Source organism: Loxodonta africana, unplaced genomic scaffold, assembly GCF_030014295.1.
Source record: "Loxodonta africana isolate mLoxAfr1 unplaced genomic scaffold, mLoxAfr1.hap2 scaffold_428, whole genome shotgun sequence".
In the NCBI taxonomy this organism is placed as follows: Eukaryota; Metazoa; Chordata; class Mammalia; order Proboscidea; family Elephantidae; genus Loxodonta; species Loxodonta africana.
In genome coordinates, this window is record NW_026975142.1 from 57,921 (window position 1) to 75,485 (window position 17,565).

The 17,565-nt window shown below is 36.4% G+C and overlaps 2 protein-coding genes across 2 annotated transcripts; one reads left to right on the plus strand and one right to left on the minus strand.

The window, feature by feature from the left end:
* Window positions 1-5,997: 5,997 nt before the first annotated feature.
* Window positions 5,998-7,088, plus strand: LOC135229614 (olfactory receptor 8U3). The gene has a single exon (XM_064279063.1). It carries the CDS (start codon window positions 6,018-6,020, stop codon window positions 6,975-6,977), a length of 960 nt encoding a protein of 319 aa, XP_064135133.1. The 5' UTR covers window positions 5,998-6,017; the 3' UTR covers window positions 6,978-7,088.
* A 5,457-nt stretch (window positions 7,089-12,545) lies between these two features.
* LOC135229611 (olfactory receptor 5AL1-like) lies at window positions 12,546-13,711 on the minus strand. The gene has a single exon (XM_064279060.1). It carries the CDS (start codon window positions 13,709-13,711, stop codon window positions 12,770-12,772), a length of 942 nt encoding a protein of 313 aa, XP_064135130.1. The 3' UTR covers window positions 12,546-12,769.
* Window positions 13,712-17,565: the final 3,854 nt, after the last annotated feature.

The following is a 17,565-nucleotide window of genomic DNA, read 5'->3' on the forward strand; positions in this document are numbered from 1 at the left end:
CACGTTTCATAAATGTATGTGTGCATATATACTTATCTAATCATTTTCTATTTGAAAAGAAACTGAATTTCACCGTCAATAATAACAGGTTTCCTTTCTTTCAATTTTGAATTAGAAAAATAATCACAAAATGAGCCAGTAAGGGTTGATCTTCATATACTCTGAAATTAACGTCTTCTAATATTCTCAAGCAAAGGCAAGTAAGAAAATAAAAGTATTATTCCTTTCTGTTAAATAATGCATATCGAAGATGCTAAACCATTGTCATGGAGTTGATTCCGACTCATAGCGATCCTATAGGACAGAGTAGAACTGCCCCATAGAGTTTCCAAGGAGCTCCTGGTACATTCGAACTGTCGATCTTTTGGTTGGCAGCTGTAGCACTTAACCACTACGCCACCAGGGTTTTCATAGAAGATGTGGAAAGGCAATTTAATGAGAAAAAAGATAATAGGTTCAATGGCAAAGCTGCAATGAACAGTAAGAACCTCTGGAAACTAGACCTAGACCTCGGAATGATGAGTTATATATAGATTTATACGGAGAAGTGAGTTCTGAGGAACGTGGAAAGATTATTTTCCATTAAAGATGACACGATGACAACCAGAAAGAGACTGAAGCTGTGGTAGAAGCAGTTTTATTTTTCACTTAGATTATTGGGGTATCTTGATGTTATTTATGGATCTGATTCTCTCTTATTGTTTTAAAAATCTTTTGTGAGCACTTACTACTTTCCAGAATTTACCGAGCCCTTTACATACATTAACTTATCCAATATCATAAAAGCACTATAAAGAAGGTCACATTACTACTTATAGTTTACAAATGAGGAATTTGAGGCTTAAAAAGAATATAGACCTTATCCAAGATCTCATAAATAAGTTATTCAGGATTCAAGTGCTGGTCTTATTTTTCACAAAGCTTCATTGTGCCCTTAACTAATGAACCAAGTTTTATTTATAATCTTTTTACGTTGTTTCCAGTAGTATAGCCTAACTCTGCCTTCATGGGAATTTCTGATCAGTATATTAGAAGTATGATCCCTTCAGGAATACAGGTAGTTAGTAGTAATATTCTCAAATCCTCAATATAATTTATCTAGTTCATCTCACTTTGAGAGAAACATGGAAGGAAATATTACAGCATTCAGATATCTCTAGAGTTTCAAGTTTAGATCCAAAGGGACCCAGGAACCAATAAATTTCCCAAACAAATTCAGAATGAGCTTATTGGGAGCCAGGATCCCTGCTAAGCAGGTGAGTCAGATGGAATCTGATATAGAGCCAATTGCCAACCCTACACCCAAGCACCATCTCCCCATTACAAATCTTTCTACTTGGTGAGCTATGGTATTAAGTCGAACAGGCTACATTCAGAAATAATACATCTAACATTTTAACTACACTTCTTCCCTTCATACTCTCTGCTTTCTAGAATTTTCTACTCTATTTTTAGGGCAACATATATTTACAGTTAAAATTCTATTTCATCAATCACACACACACACAGAAACAAAATCCTTAATTGACTCCAAATTGAGTTAGACAAACAACCTCCTAGACTTTGCACTCCCTTCTTTAGTAGTACACACACACACACACAGTAAACAAACAAAAAAATTAATACTACATGGCTCATGGAGGACAGATTTGGAGGCAGGTGAGGTTTCCTGTCTAAATTCTCCAGTGAAGGCAGGTCATCATGAATGGCTCTCCACTCAAGCTCTGGTAACAGTGTTTTTAAAAATCAATCCTTGGCTTCTTGGAAAATGCTGAACATAAAGGTAAATTTTTCCCTCTAAAATAAAGAATGGATGCTCACCGTAACTTTTGAATCCTGAAATAAATTAGAAACCCCTTAATATTTCATTTCCTTGATATGGCTTCTCAGAGAAGATGTTTGACCTCAAGAAGGGCTCCAAGGCAATAGGTCTCAAACCACAGGCTTAACTCCATGTCATGGCTTAATGTGTGTATGCGTGTTGGGACGTATGGAGGAAATATCCGACGGCTCGTTAATTTATTACCTGGAGCATACTGGTGTTAAACAGTATGGCTCTGCAGCCTGGCTGGTAAGATCTGGCAAAGAAACCAAAGCACAGGCCAGAAATGGAAGAGTGCTCTGGCTTGGAAAAGACCTGCAGACCATTATAAAGCATAGGACAGGGCCTGGATAACACCAGGCAGTAAAAGAATGGGGAAATATCTTTACCAACAGAGCAGCGGTTAGGACAGAGGAGGTTACCCAGTGATCATATCCTTCTCCCATATTATCGAGTACTTTCTGTGTGAAGCTTTGCCATTATCTTAGGTGTCAAAGTGTCTACAGAAATTTCAGAGATATGTCCTCAAAAGCTTTTTATAATTAGCATAAAGAAAAATTTAATTTTTTCAGCAGTGATATATTAAAAATCTAGATGGACAAACTAGAATCTGCAAAGGCTAGGAGAAAACTAAATAAGTTAAACTGCTTGTTCTTAAAGAATTAATCAACTACCAACAAGGAATAAAAATATGAATAGATGATAATTTTTGGTGTCCACTCAAAAAATTTGAAAAAAAATATTTTTTTCTACATATTTCAGCAAACATCTAAAAATGTTCTTTAGTAGTTTAAATAGGCATAAAAAATATAATTTTTCTGTTTATAAAGGTTGGCATTTTAAAATTTTTTACTCTAAATATTAAATGCACCAATAAGAATATAGATATAGTAACTGATACTGCTATTATTTAAAAAAAAAAACTCCTTTTCAAGAGTTGCTGTTAGTTGCCTCCAACTCCATTCCGACTCCCAGCAACCCCATATATGCAAACTACCACTGCTCTGCAGAGTTTTCAAGACTGTGACCTTTTGAAAACAAATCAACAAACCTGTCTTCTAAGACACCTCTAAGTTGATTTGAACCGCCCACATTTTGGCTGGTAGTTGAGTGCTTAACTGTTTCCGCCACGCAGGGACTCCTTTTTCAAGAGTTAGATAATATAAAATATTTCTTTGTTTCCCTTGTATTCGCATTTCCACCACATTTTCCCCCAAAAAAGCTATCCTAATGTAATATACTTTTATTATTTAGTGTGTTTCATTGGTTATTTTACCCACTGCCATCGAGTTGATTCCAACTCATAGTGACCCTAGAGGACAGAGTAGAACTGCCCCATAGAATTTCCAAGAAGCATCTGGCAGATTTGAACTGCCGTCCTTTTGGTTAGCAGCCATAGCAGTTAACCACTAAGCCACCAGGGTTTCCTATCTTACCTTACTATCTATAAATCAAATATACAGAATTACAATCACTCTTAGTAGAGGAATGATTTATAAACATATATATATATATATGACCAAACCAAACCCATTGCCATCAAGTCAATTCTGGCTCATAGCGGCCCTAAAAGACAGAGTAGAACTGCCCTATAGAGTTTCCAAGGAGCACCTGGTGGATTCAAACTGCCAACCTTTTGGTTAGCAGCAGTAGCTGCAGTACTGCTTAACCACTAACCCACCAGGTAGGTATAGATATCTATATATATCTATATATATATCTCTATATATATGTATATATATATATTTCCTCTTTTGATAAATAATAAGTTTAGGCTTTAAATTTCACTTTTAATGAGTTGAGGGTTGTAGTTACAATATCTTGAAAGGAATCATCAAATTACTCAAAATGAACAAGAAGGCAGAAAGGGACAGGAGCTGGTTGAAAGGACACAGGAAATCGGGGGTGGGAAGGAGGAGTGTGCTGACATATTCTAGGCATAGCTATTAGGGTCACATAACAATGTGTGTATAAATTTTTGCATTAGAAACTAACAAACTGTAAACTTTCACTTAAAGCACAATAAAAAAAAAATTCAAATTGTTTAGCTCCACAGATATTTTTATCTCTGGGGCAAGGATTCATAGTAAGATTCCCAAGTGGGGAGATGTATGCTTTTCCTTCACAAAATAAAGGGCAGATTGTGAGCAGGGGGGCCAAGAAGAGCTAAGATAACAGGTGCCTTAGTCAAACCAGTTTCAGAAAGGAACAGGTATGGACATGGACAACTGAGAAACTGATTTCCTTAAAATTATCCTTGTCCACATAGCCCTTGGTGAGTCTTTTCATGTAAGCAGGAATAAGCATACTCCAATTTGAATTCCATTAGCTAAGTGGAGTCACGTATTCAAACTAATTTAGCCATACCAAAAAAGCAAAAAACAAACCTGTTGCCGTCCAGTCGATTCTGACTCATGGGGACCCTATAGCACAGAGTAGAACTGCCCCATAGAGTTCCCAAGGAGCACCTGGTGGATTCGAAGTGGTGGCCTTTTGGTTAGCAGCAGTAGCACTTAACCACTATGCCACCAGGTTTTCCAATTTAGCTACAGGTAACTCAAATAAAACCAAAAAAAGAAATCAATGATTTTGAGGATGTAGCTGAGCTCAGGTTGCCATCGCCATTTTAAATGAATTCATTATTTAGGCTACTTGAGCTTAAGCCTAGTGCACTGTAATCATCTGGAGGGCTTTAAAAACACTGATGCCTGGATACCACTCCCTCAGTTTCCGACTGAATTGGTATGAGGTGCCTAGGCACTGAGATGTTAAAAATTCCCTAGATGATTACAATGAGCAGCCAAGTTTGAGAATCACTATTTTGAGCAACTTACTATCAAGCAAAGAAAACAATGGCTACTGGGGCACCCTGAGGGTAAAACGTATAAATAATTTTAAGCATTTCTCCTCAAAATTGAGAGATGGGGAAATGATTCAATAGATGGTGAGACTTGTTTGGTGGAGAAACTAATTGAAGGTCATAGAAAAAATACTTTTAAATAATTATAGGAATTGATAATATAATCTAGAAATATATGCTGTCGTTAGTTGCCTTTGAGTTGATTCTGACTCATGGCGAACCCATTAATGTAAAATTATATACACAGAGTAGAACTGCTCCATAGGGTTTTCAAAATTTACAGACAAAATTTAGCAGAATCTTACAGGGAATTTTGTTTCTACGTCATTTTTCACTTTATTGATCTTAGGAATTAATTTTTTTTATTCTTATACAACTCCACTGTACCTCTTTTTCTTTACCAATGATGGGGTACTTAAATATTCAGCTTACTTAGCAGTAAATATCTACCGTAGTTAATATTCTCATTGATACATTAATCTCCCCATATAGTTTTCTCTGATTTTGATTTGAAAGGCACCTTGGAACCACTATAAATCTTGAGGTTTTATAAGTGCAATAGAAGAAAAATGAGTTTCAATTTTTAGCAGAAAATATATATATGAATGATAAATTATAAATAAACCTCTTCCCCTGCCACCATCTTTCAGTGAAGGTGGTCTACGTAACTGTGTTATTTTATATCGTAGTCTTATAATTACCCTCAATTAGGGTTCAAATCATAACTTTACGGTTAAAATTTAAGTAAAAACTTTGTGATAAAACTGTGAACATGTTCAAGTACCATATGGGAGTAAAAAAGCCAATTGCCATCAAGAAGATTCCGAACCATGGTGACCCTGTGTGTCACAGCAGATTTCCATGGTTGATTTTTCAGCAGTAAATCACCTGGCCTTTCTTCTGAGGCACTTCTGAATGGATTTAAACCTTCAATGTTTTGCTTATCAGCTGAACACGTTCACCATTTGCACAACCCAGGGACTCCTGTCATACTTATATAGCATAGAAAAGATAATGACAGCAAAAACACTGAAATATCAGCTGTGGTTGTCTCAAGTGGTTTAATTTAGACAATATTTAACTTGTCTTAACCAAGATCACTCCTTATTTTCTAAAATTAGAAAGAAAAATAACTTTTAAGAAGATTAGTCTGAAAGTAAAAGAAACCCTATCCTGGGGCGAGAATGTCAGGCAAAAGCTAAGCTGCATTTTTGCCCTTCTGATGATGTAATTCAAGGCTGACAAGACATCAATGATCATCTTCCCTAAACATTGGCAAGAACCATGAGAGTTGCAATTTTTAATCTTCAACTCCGGCAACATCCACTGGAATAAATGGCTTCTGTTAACATCACTTATGTCACTGAGTTCATTCTCAAAGGCATTACAGACCGGCCAGAGCTCCAGGCCCCATGTTTTGTGGTATTTTTAGTCATCTATCTGGTCACAGTTCTGGGGAACTTTGGACTGATTATCTTAATCAGGATTGACACTCGACTCCACACACCTATGTACTATTTCCTCAGCCACCTTGCCTTTGTAGACCTTTGTTACTCCTCTGCCATTACCCCAAAGATGATGGTGAACTTTGTTGCGGAACGCAACACTATTCCTTTCCATGCTTGTGCAACACAGCTGGGCTGCTTTCTTACCTTCATGATTACTGAGTGTTTCCTTTTAGCCTCTATGGCATATGATCGCTACGTAGCCATCTGTAGTCCCCTGCATTATTCAATACTGATGTCAAAAAGAGTCTGCCTTCAATTAGTGGCTATTCCATATATATATAGCTTTCTGGTTGCCCTCTTCCATACCATTATTACCTTCCGTCTAACTTACTGCGGACCCAATGTAATTAACCATTTCTATTGTGATGACCTTCCTCTCTTAGCTCTGTCCTGTTCAGACACACATATGAAGGAAATTTTGATCTTCGCTTTTGCTGGCTTTGATATGATCTGTTCCTCTTCAATTGTACTCATCTCCTACGTCTTCATCATTGCCGCCATCTTAAAGATTCACTCCACCCAGGGGCGATGCAAGGTCATCTCCACCTGTGGCTCTCATATGGTGGCTGTCACTATTTTCTATGGCACACTGATCTTTATGTACCTACAGCCTACATCAAACCACTCTCTGGACACAGACAAAATGGCTTCTGTTTTTTACACTGTAATGATCCCCATGTTGAACCCTCTCATCTATAGTCTAAGGAACAAGGAGGTAAAAGAAGCCTTGAAGAAAGCCTTGGATAAAGGTTGTGAAACTTTAAAGATGTTGCAATTAAGAAAATGATAATAAAAATGCTTTAACTAAAAGCACGCAAAGAAATCTCTTGCTTGTATTTCTTAAAATTCTTTCCCAACTTAATGAAAATGTGACTGTTATTTCAACAGACACTGTCATTTTCTGTAACTTTTGGGGGCACACTTGAAAAGTCAGTATGTTTTAGATTCCTTTCAGGCCATCAACAGCTTTACAGACTACTAAAATTGTGTTAAAATACAAACACAGACACATACACAAAAACACACAGGAGTATCCCAAGCAAAGGCAGCAGCATGTTTTTATTAGCACTCTTAGCTCAGGAATAAGACTGCCTAAGTTTGAATGCCATTTCCTTCCTTTATTAGCTGTGTATTCTTGGACAACTGATTTAAACTGTGTGTTCCTCTGTATCCACTTCTGGAAAATAATAGAACTCAACTCCTTGGTTTCTTTTGAGAATTGTTGTTGTTGTTGTTTTATGGTGCCGTTGAGTTGGTTCTGACTCATAGCGACCCTAGGTACTTCAGAAAGAAACACTGCCCGGTCCTGCACCACGCTCACAATCATTGTTATGCTTGAGCCCATTGTTGCAGCCACTGTGTCAATCCATCTCATTAAGTGTCTTCCTCTTTTCTGCTGACCACGTTCTTTACCAAGCACAAAGTCCTTCTCCAGGGAGTGAACACTTCTGACAACATGTCCAAATTATGTAAGGCAGAGCCTCGCCATCCTTGCTTCTAAGGAGCATACTGATCGTACTTCTTCCAAGACAGATTTGTTTGTTTCTTTGGTAGTCCTTGGTACATTCAATATTCTTTGCCAACCCTGCAATTCAAAGGTGTCAATTATTCTTCTGTCTTCCTTACTCATTGCCCAGCTTCTGCACGTATATGATACAATCAAAATTACCATGGCTTGGGTCAGGTGCACCTTAGTCTTCAGGGTGACATCTTTGCTCTTCAACACTTTAAAGAGGTCCTTTGCGGCAGATTTGCCCAATGCAGTGAGTCTTTTGATTTCTTGACTGCTACTTCCATGCGTATTGATTATGGATCCAAGTAAAATGAAATCCTTGACAGCTTCAATCTTTTCTCTGTTTAGCATGATGTTGCTTATTGGTCCAGTAGTGAGGATTTTTATTTTCTTTATGTTGAGGTGTAATCCATACGGAAGACTGTAGTCTTTGATCTTCATCAGTAAGTACTTCAAGTCCTCTTCACTTTCAGCAAGCAAGGTTGTGTCATTTGCATAATGCAGGTTGTTAAAGAGTCTTCCTCCAATCCTGATGCCCCATTCTTCTTCACATATTCCAGCTTCTCAGATTATTTGCTCAGCATACAGATTGAATAGGTATGGGGAAAGGATATAACCCTGAACCACACTTTTCCTGACATTAAACCATGCAATATCCCCTTGTTCTAGCAGAACAACTGCCTCTCGATCTGTGTACAGGTTCCTCATGATCACACTTAAGTGTTCTGGAATTCCCATTCTTTGCGATGTTATCCATAATTTGTTATGATCCACACAATCAAATGCCTTTCAATGGTCAATAAAACAAAAGTATATATCTTTCTGCTATTCTCTCCTTTCAGCCAGGATCCATGTGATATCAACAATGATATCCCTGGTTCCATGTCTTCTTCTGAATCCAGCTTGAATTTCTGTCAGTTCCCTGTCGATCTACTGCTGCACCCCCATTTGAATGATCTTTAGCAAAATTTTGCTTACATGTAATATTAATGTTACTGTTCAATAATTTCCACTTTCAGTTGGATCACATTTCTGGGGAATAGGCATAAATATGGACCTTTTCCAGTTGGTTAGCCAGGTACCTGTCTTCCACGATTCTTGGCATAGACGAGTGAGCACTTCCGTCACTGTATCCATTTGTTGAAACATCTTAGTTGATATTCTGCCAATTCCCTGGAGATTTGTTTTTTGCCAATGCCTTCAGTGCAGCTTGGCCTTCTTCAGTACCATCGGTTCCTGACCATATGCTACCTCTTGAAATGTTTGATTGCTGATCAATTCTTTTTGGTATAAGGACTCTGTATTCCTTCCACCTTCTTTTGATGCTTCCTGCGTGTTTTAATATTTTCCCCATATAATCCTTCACTATCGCAATTTGAGGGTTGAATTTTTCCTCAGTTCTTTCAGCTTGAGAAACGCTGAGAGTGTTCTTCCCTTTTGGTTTTCTATCTCCAGGCCTTTGCACATGTCATTATAACACTCTTTCTTCTCAAGCTGCCCTTTGAAATCTTCTCTTCAGTTCTTTTACTTCATCATTTCTTCCTTTTGCTTTAGCTGCTTGACATTCAAGAGAAAGTTTCAGAGTCTCTTCTTACATCCATTTTGGTCTTTTTTTTCTTGTCCTTTTAACGACCTCTTGCTTTCTTCATGTATGATGTCTTTGAGGATTAGACAGGTTAATCTATGAATTTCTTTGAACAAAATCTACAGTAAAAAGTTCTATGTAAGTGTTCTTTTTGTGACTGTTAGATATATGTGTTTGTTATATGTAGTTAAAGATGAGCTCATTGAGCTCTCAAAGGCTTATCAGTCTTTAACTAAGAGGAATACAACCTGGTGGGATTCTACTACTTGCCAGGCACTTAATCAATAGCCCTACTAATTCCAATCAAACAAACCTAAAAGGTTGGTGAGATATCATCTGGAGTCAATTCCAACTCATGTCTACACATGAAATTTCAGATAGAAATCTCTGCAAATACCTTGGCAAAATGGCTGATAACTAAGAGAAGCTTAAGTAAATAGCTTTATTACAAATATTGCCTACTACATTAGCCATATCACAATGACATTTTCTTGTAAACAAAGGAATTATTACTATTTTGTATCTACAATGGACTAGCAGTATAATTTCAATAAAAATCAAATTGATTGTTTTTGGATATTGATATTAAAATTTTAGACTTTGTATAAGACTTTCTTAGCCTTAGCTACTTTTCAACACTTTTCAGCAGGTTGCATGAGAACTGCCTTGTTTTAAACAGAACAGAGTCCTCTCCATACAACATAAGATTTTTAAACCTCACATTTGCATAAAAGAGCATCAGCAAGGTCTAAAATTTCTACACTATTCGTAATAATAACAATAAAATTGCTAGCATTACTTGACTTTTTTCTAAGTGAGTAGCATTTATCAATTCATTTAGTCCTCTTATTAATACTAAGAAGTACATACAATTATTATTTACAATTTTATAAGCATGAAAAGAGAAATACAGAGAAGGTAAATAAGTTATCCAATGTTACACAGCTAATAAGAAATAGTTACATATTCAAGCTCAATATGTGAAAAATGAGAATTTACAGAATAGATAAATTAAGTGGTCTTTAATCCTTTGGGAACCCTGGTGGCGTAGTGGTTAAGTGCTAGGGCTGCTAACCAAGAGGTCAGCAGTTCAAATCCGCCAGGCGCTCCTTGGAAACTCTATGGGGCAGTTCTACTCTGTCCGCTAGGGTCACTATGAGTTAGAATTGACTCAATGGCAGTGGGTTTGGTTGGGCTTTTAATCTTTAATCAAAAAATAAATAATCCAAAAATGCATGAAGGTAAAATTCCTTAAAAATATGCTCTAATATAATTATAAAATTATTTTAACATAAGTTTTTGGGAATACTTTTAGAATTTAACTATTCTCATGGAGCTTCATTTACACTTTTTTTGTAGACTAGTTTGTAATTCCTTCATATTTTCTCAAATGTATTTCTTATTTAAGAATTAGTTTAGAGATACCCATATTTGGATGCCTTCCTCTTGGCACTTTATTTGGTCTGTTACTAAGCATAGGAAGTTGACATTTTACTAGATTGGCAATCACACAGCTTGAGATCCATTAGACATCATTTCTCCTAAAGACCCAACTTATAGATAAGAAAACCATGCCTCAGAGTTGTTCAGTGTCTCTTCCTTATATTCTAAACCAAGACAGTTGAGCAAATGGGACCCAGTGACATCAAAGTGTCAAAGTGGAATTCAGTTTTCATAATATATACCGAATCTGGCTATGGGGGCAAGTGGGAGATTACCAGACACATTTGAAGTTAACGTCACTGATAGACAAAAGGGTGATAAAGAAGACAGAAGGTCTCTGCCACTATGTATGGTGACCTTTTCCTTCACTTTATTTTTCAATTTATATGAGTAATATGGGGGGAAGGTCCAGGTTCTGTGCCAGACTCAGGCTCACATATCTTTTTGAGCTTACAAAAAATTTTTACTGAAATATACTTTCTGAGTGATTTTGTGAATCGACATTCACTTTTTAAAAAATATTCCAACAGTGTACAACAGTACTTGGAAGTATAGAAAAGTAATTAAAAATTGAGCTTTCTGATTTGACAAAACTAGATTCAAACCTTGGTTCTTCCAGATATTAGCTACGTGCATGTTAGTATATTGCATAAACTACCATATTCTCTTGATAGAATGGAGAATTTTATCTCAGCCGGGTATTATGAAAATTGAGACCATTGGTTTAAAGCACTGCGCTAAACACCTGACACAACAAAAAATCCAACTGATGTTTGCTCTAATTTTATTTTAAATACTCATAACTGAGTAAATTAATAATTTATTAATCTAACCTTTACTAAATATAACAAGAATGAATCGATTTTTTTTTTAGAAAATGATGAATATTATCAATAATATTGAGTAGTAGGTATGAGGGAACTGCCCCCCCTATAAAAAATCAGTTCAAAAGATGTTCATTAACTCACATAAACATAAATTTAAAAGTGCTGAATTGCTTTAAAAGATCAAAAGAAAATAACTTTTTGGTTTTCATAGTTTCATTTTGTGGATTTGAAAATGAAGTACTTCAAGTTGGCAACTATTTCCAAAAAGGCTACTCCATTTTCTAAGACCAAATCAAAAGACTCATTAATGCAATTATAATGTTAAGGATTAAATGTAGTAGCCAACATTTATGAACTGTGCAATGTCTTTCATATTTATAGCCTGGTCTAATCTTCACAATCAGTCTAAGAGAAAGGAACTATTACTGCCTTCTGCAGATGAGGCAGTTGAGATACACAAATGTGAACTAATTCATTCATCACATTAACTGGAAACGCTAAAATTCTTAGCCAAACTGTTTGAATGAAGAATCCAAGTGCTAACCACACTCTTAGATAGACTAGGCCTAACCACATGTGCACATATAACAGGCAGTGAATTATAATGACAGGAAGTGGCTCCAATGAGCTAAACTGATACTGAATTGGTGCCACTCACTAAATGTTCAGTGTCATGGTAACTCTCCTAGTGTTACTGTTCCCAGTGGGATGCAGAGAAAGGAGAGTGTTGGGAAAATTACCCAGAGTATTCGAACCCAAAATTCCTGCTTTTAAATGTTGGCATGTTTTCCAGATAATCTATGCAGTAGGTTTGCAAATTAAAATAGCAGATGTTGATCTATTTTACTCTAATTCAAGTTTCTCAATATTCAAGTTTCTCAATTTCAGATAAAATAAGTATTTCTCAATACTTTATTGATGAAGAATATCATGGTCGAAAAGGATTTCACTCTCTCCTCTTTTCCTCTCTCTCTCCCTCTCCTTTCCTCTCCTTTCAAAAACTCTAATAAAATTTATAAATCTCATTTCGTGTGCAAATCATTGGGAATAAACAGTGGGTGAGACTCACCATGAGTCTACAGAGCTATTCCTTAAAAACTGTGTTTGAACACTCGAAGTAAGGGGGTTTTGTCATTTGTCATTTGCCAGCACTGTGACACTAGACAAGACATAACTCTAAGTTTCCTGATCCCTGCCCTATGATTCTTCATTTATCTGATAGCCAAACACAACTTTTCCTTAATTCCCTTCAGTGCATTTTTTACCTCCTGGTTTCTCAAGCTATAGATCAGTAGGTTTAGCATGGGAATCACCACCACATAAAACACCGAAGCAAATTTATCTGAGATCAGAGAATGGCTTGACTTGGGTCGTAGGTACATAAAAATGATGGTCCCATAAAATATTGTGATGGAGGTCAGGTGAGACACGCAGGTGGAAAAGGCTTTCTGTCTTCCTTCAGCAGAGTGGATCCTAAGGATGGCTGAGATAATGAAGCCATAGGAAATTAACACAATCAGTAGAGAGAAAAGTGTATTGAACCCAGCAACAATTAACAACATCAGCTCTTTGACTTGGGTGTCAGAGCAGGCCAAAGCAACCAAAGGAACATCGTCACAGTAGAAGTGGTTGACCACATTACAGTCACAAAAAGATAAATGGAACGTCTCCACTGTCTGTACAAGAGCCACAGTAAAAGCATACACATATGTAATAACAACCAGTTGAAAACAGAGTTTTCTAGGGATGAGAATGACATAGAGTAAAGGGTTGCAGATGGCAATATACCGATCATATGCCATGATGGAAAGCAAGTAGAATTCGCAAACTACAAATGTGATAAAGCAACACACCTGGGTGGCACACGCATAAAATGTTATACTTTTAACTTCACACAAAAAGTTCACTAAGGTGTTTGGGGTGACAGATGAAGTAAAAGAAAAATCAATAAAAGCCAGGTGTTTGAGAAAAAAATACATGCGTGTGTGAAGCTGAGGACTGATTTGGATTAGCACAATCAAACCAAGATTACCCAGGACACTAATTAAGTAGATCACTAGGAAGACACTAAAGAGAATGGCTTGAAGGTCTGGGTTATCTGTGAGTCCCAAGAGGAGGAACTCAGTCACAGCTGAATGGTTGCCTTTGGCCATGGAAATATCACAATAAATCCCTACAGAACAGGGTTACGAGTAATCTTGAGTCTGTTGGCAAAGATCAAGCAGATGTTAGAAGTTGGTTCTGACCCCCCAGCAGAATCTTCACGCTAGTTCTGCATTCAAAATAAAGCATCTGTTCTAGGCAGGAATTCCAAAACATGAAATTATTGTAAATTATAAAAGTAGAAAAGTAGTATTTTATTTAAAATTTTATATAACTGAAAAATCTATTTTTTATCTGTTTTTAATAGGAGGAGAGTTTTTTGAACACAGATGTCAGAATTTTTTTTTAAGTTATTGAAATACCTTTAATAAAAGTATAATAAATAAAAATAAATTTCAGTTAAAAGGAAATTAATTTAAAAAATCATCCCAAAATAGTTCATATAAAAGGTCAGATTTAAAATTTTGACTACTGTTGTTCTCTGGACCATAAATTCAGGATACTTTTTTTTTCCTCTTCCCTGTAATTCTTAGTTTTTTGTTCAGTTGTGTATTTTTTCTCTTTTTGGATTAAAGGAGAAAAATGGCATAGAAATATGGATAGCATCTTTCAATTTGAAAATTGTATAACCATATAACCAAGTTAGACAGGCATTAAATGATTCAGAAAGCTCATTTATGGTGGATCTTCCAATGTCCAAATGCAAAACAAGGAAAGAAAAACATCCTAAAACGAGTTTGTAGAAATGCAAGTCGCCTTCTAGCTAATTAAAATGCAATCACTTTTAATGAACTTTACATGAGCACAAAGTGATTTGCCTTTCTAACTTTTGCCTCCGATTATATTTCAACTGAACTGAACTCATTGCCACTGAGTCCATTCCAACTCATAGCGACCCTATATTTATTTATATCAAGATTATAGATTGATAATATAGCTATCTTTATCTTGAGATATACAAACTCAGGCAGATAGTTTAGGTTTTATTTATGGCTCTTGACCAGCAGGACATGAAAAAGAATAACTCACTAACTAGTCCCAGCCTTGAATCCCTAACCTCAACTCATAGTTTATTCAAATGATTTCCTTTCAGAGAGGAAAGAATTGCCCCTTTGACCAGAAACAAAGCAGCTTTGAAAGGCATCCCACATCCATGTCAAATGCTTAGAACAGTGCCTATCTCATACTATGTGCTAAATAAAATTTAGCTCTTAAGAGTATTAATATTATTTACATTGAGGTTTACTCTGCAGAAACGTGTGCAATCTCATCATAGTTATGGATGTATGAGTTTGTTTTGCAATATTTTGATAACTGTTCTCCCTTTGCCTTGCTAACTTTTGATCTTGAATCACTGCCCCTCCTGGTTCTTATTCTCTCTAATACTAACATCTCTGTGATGTTTTCAAATATGTGTAGATCTTGCTTTGATGTGACCAAATTCTCCAACATCTTCAATCATTTTATCCTCCCTTGCTTGTGCTACAGCTGCAATCCAAGAGGTCGGCAGTTTGAATCCACCAGGCGCTCCTTGGAAAATCTATGGGGCAGTTCTACTCTATCCTGTAGGGTCGCTATGGGTCAGAATCGACTCGACGGCAGTGGGTGAGTTGGGGGTTGCTTAAACTAAAAGTTGGCTCCCCCTTGAAGACCTACTTCTCTCCAGGCCACCTGTCCACAGGCTGCTCAATTTGTAACCATCCACATATTTCTAATTTGGAGGTGAGATAAGGCGTATTCATACTCAGAGCTTTGTGTTTTTTATTTATTGTTACATCTTGCATTTGAGTAAACTCTCCTGAATTTTGAGGCTAATACCCATCATCATTGTTATCACTTATATATTCCCAGGTCACTCCTTATGTACTGAAGATTTTAACACCAGGATCATTCTGTCCCTTTTCCATAAAGTTGGCATCAGTGCCCACACAGACCACACTTTTAATGCATTGCTTCTTGAATTCTTGAAATCTTGATATCAGTGACCCGAAAACCAATACCCTTGAACTTCCCACTCTCATGGCTCCATCTTGGATCTTGTCTTAGCTGGAAATTGATTAAATGCTAAATATCCAAAATTAAGACATTATCTTAAGATCACAAGCATTTACTCTTCCCTATAAACATCTCAGTATGACAATACAACTTTTCATACCAAAGCTGCACTCATATCGCTATTTCCCACTAGTTATTTGTCTTTTATTTTGTCACCTCCTATATTTAATTCTTCCCCTACATAGCTTAGATTCCATGATTTATTACTACAATTATTCTTATCAACATCCTAAATATCCTTGTCTTATTTTTCTCAAGATACTCCAAAATCTAAATGTTTTGAAATGTTCTCTTCACAATTGTGCCTGAAGTACCAAGAAACCAGTCAGACAAAAGGGAACAGTTACAAGCTTATCACACTCAAAAGTAGCTACTTACTTGTGTCCAAAAGATTGGTTTTTCCCTAAATCAACTATCTCTTACTTTGTAAGTAGCTATTATTTTAGACTCTTTGAATTTCTTCATACACTTCTATGCCATGCCCCTTACTCCCAGTAGATGCCAAAATTCCAACATAAGAGAGAAATTTAAAGTAACAACAACAGAACAACAACAACAAAAAAAATCAACTTCTTTTGAAAATTTCCACAAACCTACCTGCTTCCCCATTTTTCATTTCCTTTTTTTTTTTTTTTTTTTTAGGGGAGGGAATGTTCTATTGCTAATGTTGTTGTTAGGAGCCATTAAGTCAGGTCCTGCTCATTGTGGCCCTATTTACAACAGAACAAAGACTGCTTGGTCTTGCACCATCCTCACAATAATTGCTATGTTTGAGCCCATTGTTGCAGCCACTGTGTCAATCTATCTCTGCCATAATTCAAATGCATAAATTCTCCTTCAGTCTTTCTTATTTATTGTCCAACTTTCACATACATATAAGGCAACTGAAAATACCATTGCTTGGGGTCAGACCCACCTCTGTTTCTAATACCAAAACTTATATTTTGATCACATACTCTTTTGCATTCCATATCTTCTCCATTTGCAAATTTATTCAACCTTTCACATTGATCTATAAATAAAGTATACGGTCAAACCTCACCAGCGTTCTTTCATTTCTGTTCCTCTCCCTTACCTAAGTTACCCCTCTACCTTGCTCTTGCCTTCACTTCTTCTTTGCCAAACACCCTAGAAAAGTCACCAACATTTACCCTGTCTTTCACATTCATATCTTGACCTACTGTATTATTGTCATGTTTTTTCTCAGTGTTGCTTTGAAATTGCTTTCATCAAGTACACCAACACTCTCCTTATTTCCAAATTCAATGAAGACTTCATATTGACTTCTCTGTAGCATTGGACACCACCGACATTTCCTTTTATCCTTTTGGCTTTCACGTCACCAGAATCTCTGGGTTTTTCCACTCTTTTGTCCACTTTTACTCTCTTTGATGGCTACGCTTTCTTTGTCCATATTTTAAATGACTCTCTTGCTTTAGAGTTCTACCCTAAGCCTACCCGTTTCCTTTTGAGCATTCTTGTTCAGAGCTCTCCTTTAATGATACAAAGATGATTGTCATTTATGTACTGATGATGCACAAATCTAAATATTTAGGCCAGATTTTTCTCTAATGTCCTCTGTATCATGTATTCTTTTCTTTATTTAGACTTCTATCATGTCTTTCCTGGAGGAAAGGCCTAAATATTACTCCGTAACTTTTACACTAGTGTCTAGTTTTAGAATCCTCTGTACATACGGCAGCCTGAAAGTTCTTCCCAAATTTCAAATCTTAGTTTGTTCTGCAACTGACCTTAGGATAAAGTTCAAAGTCCTTAAGGTGGCTAAAGCAACCCTTGAAAAACAAGCCCCTGCTTTGCAGACTAATCTCATTTCTTGTAACATCTCTCA

What these genes read in the sequence shown, in the direction of transcription:
- LOC135229611 (XM_064279060.1), bottom strand. Translation starts at nt 13,711, where the DNA reads ATGGCCAAAGGCAACCATTCAGCTGTGACTGAGTTCCTCCTCTTGGGA.
- LOC135229614 (XM_064279063.1), top strand. Translation starts at nt 6,018, where the DNA reads ATGGCTTCTGTTAACATCACTTATGTCACTGAGTTCATTCTCAAAGGC.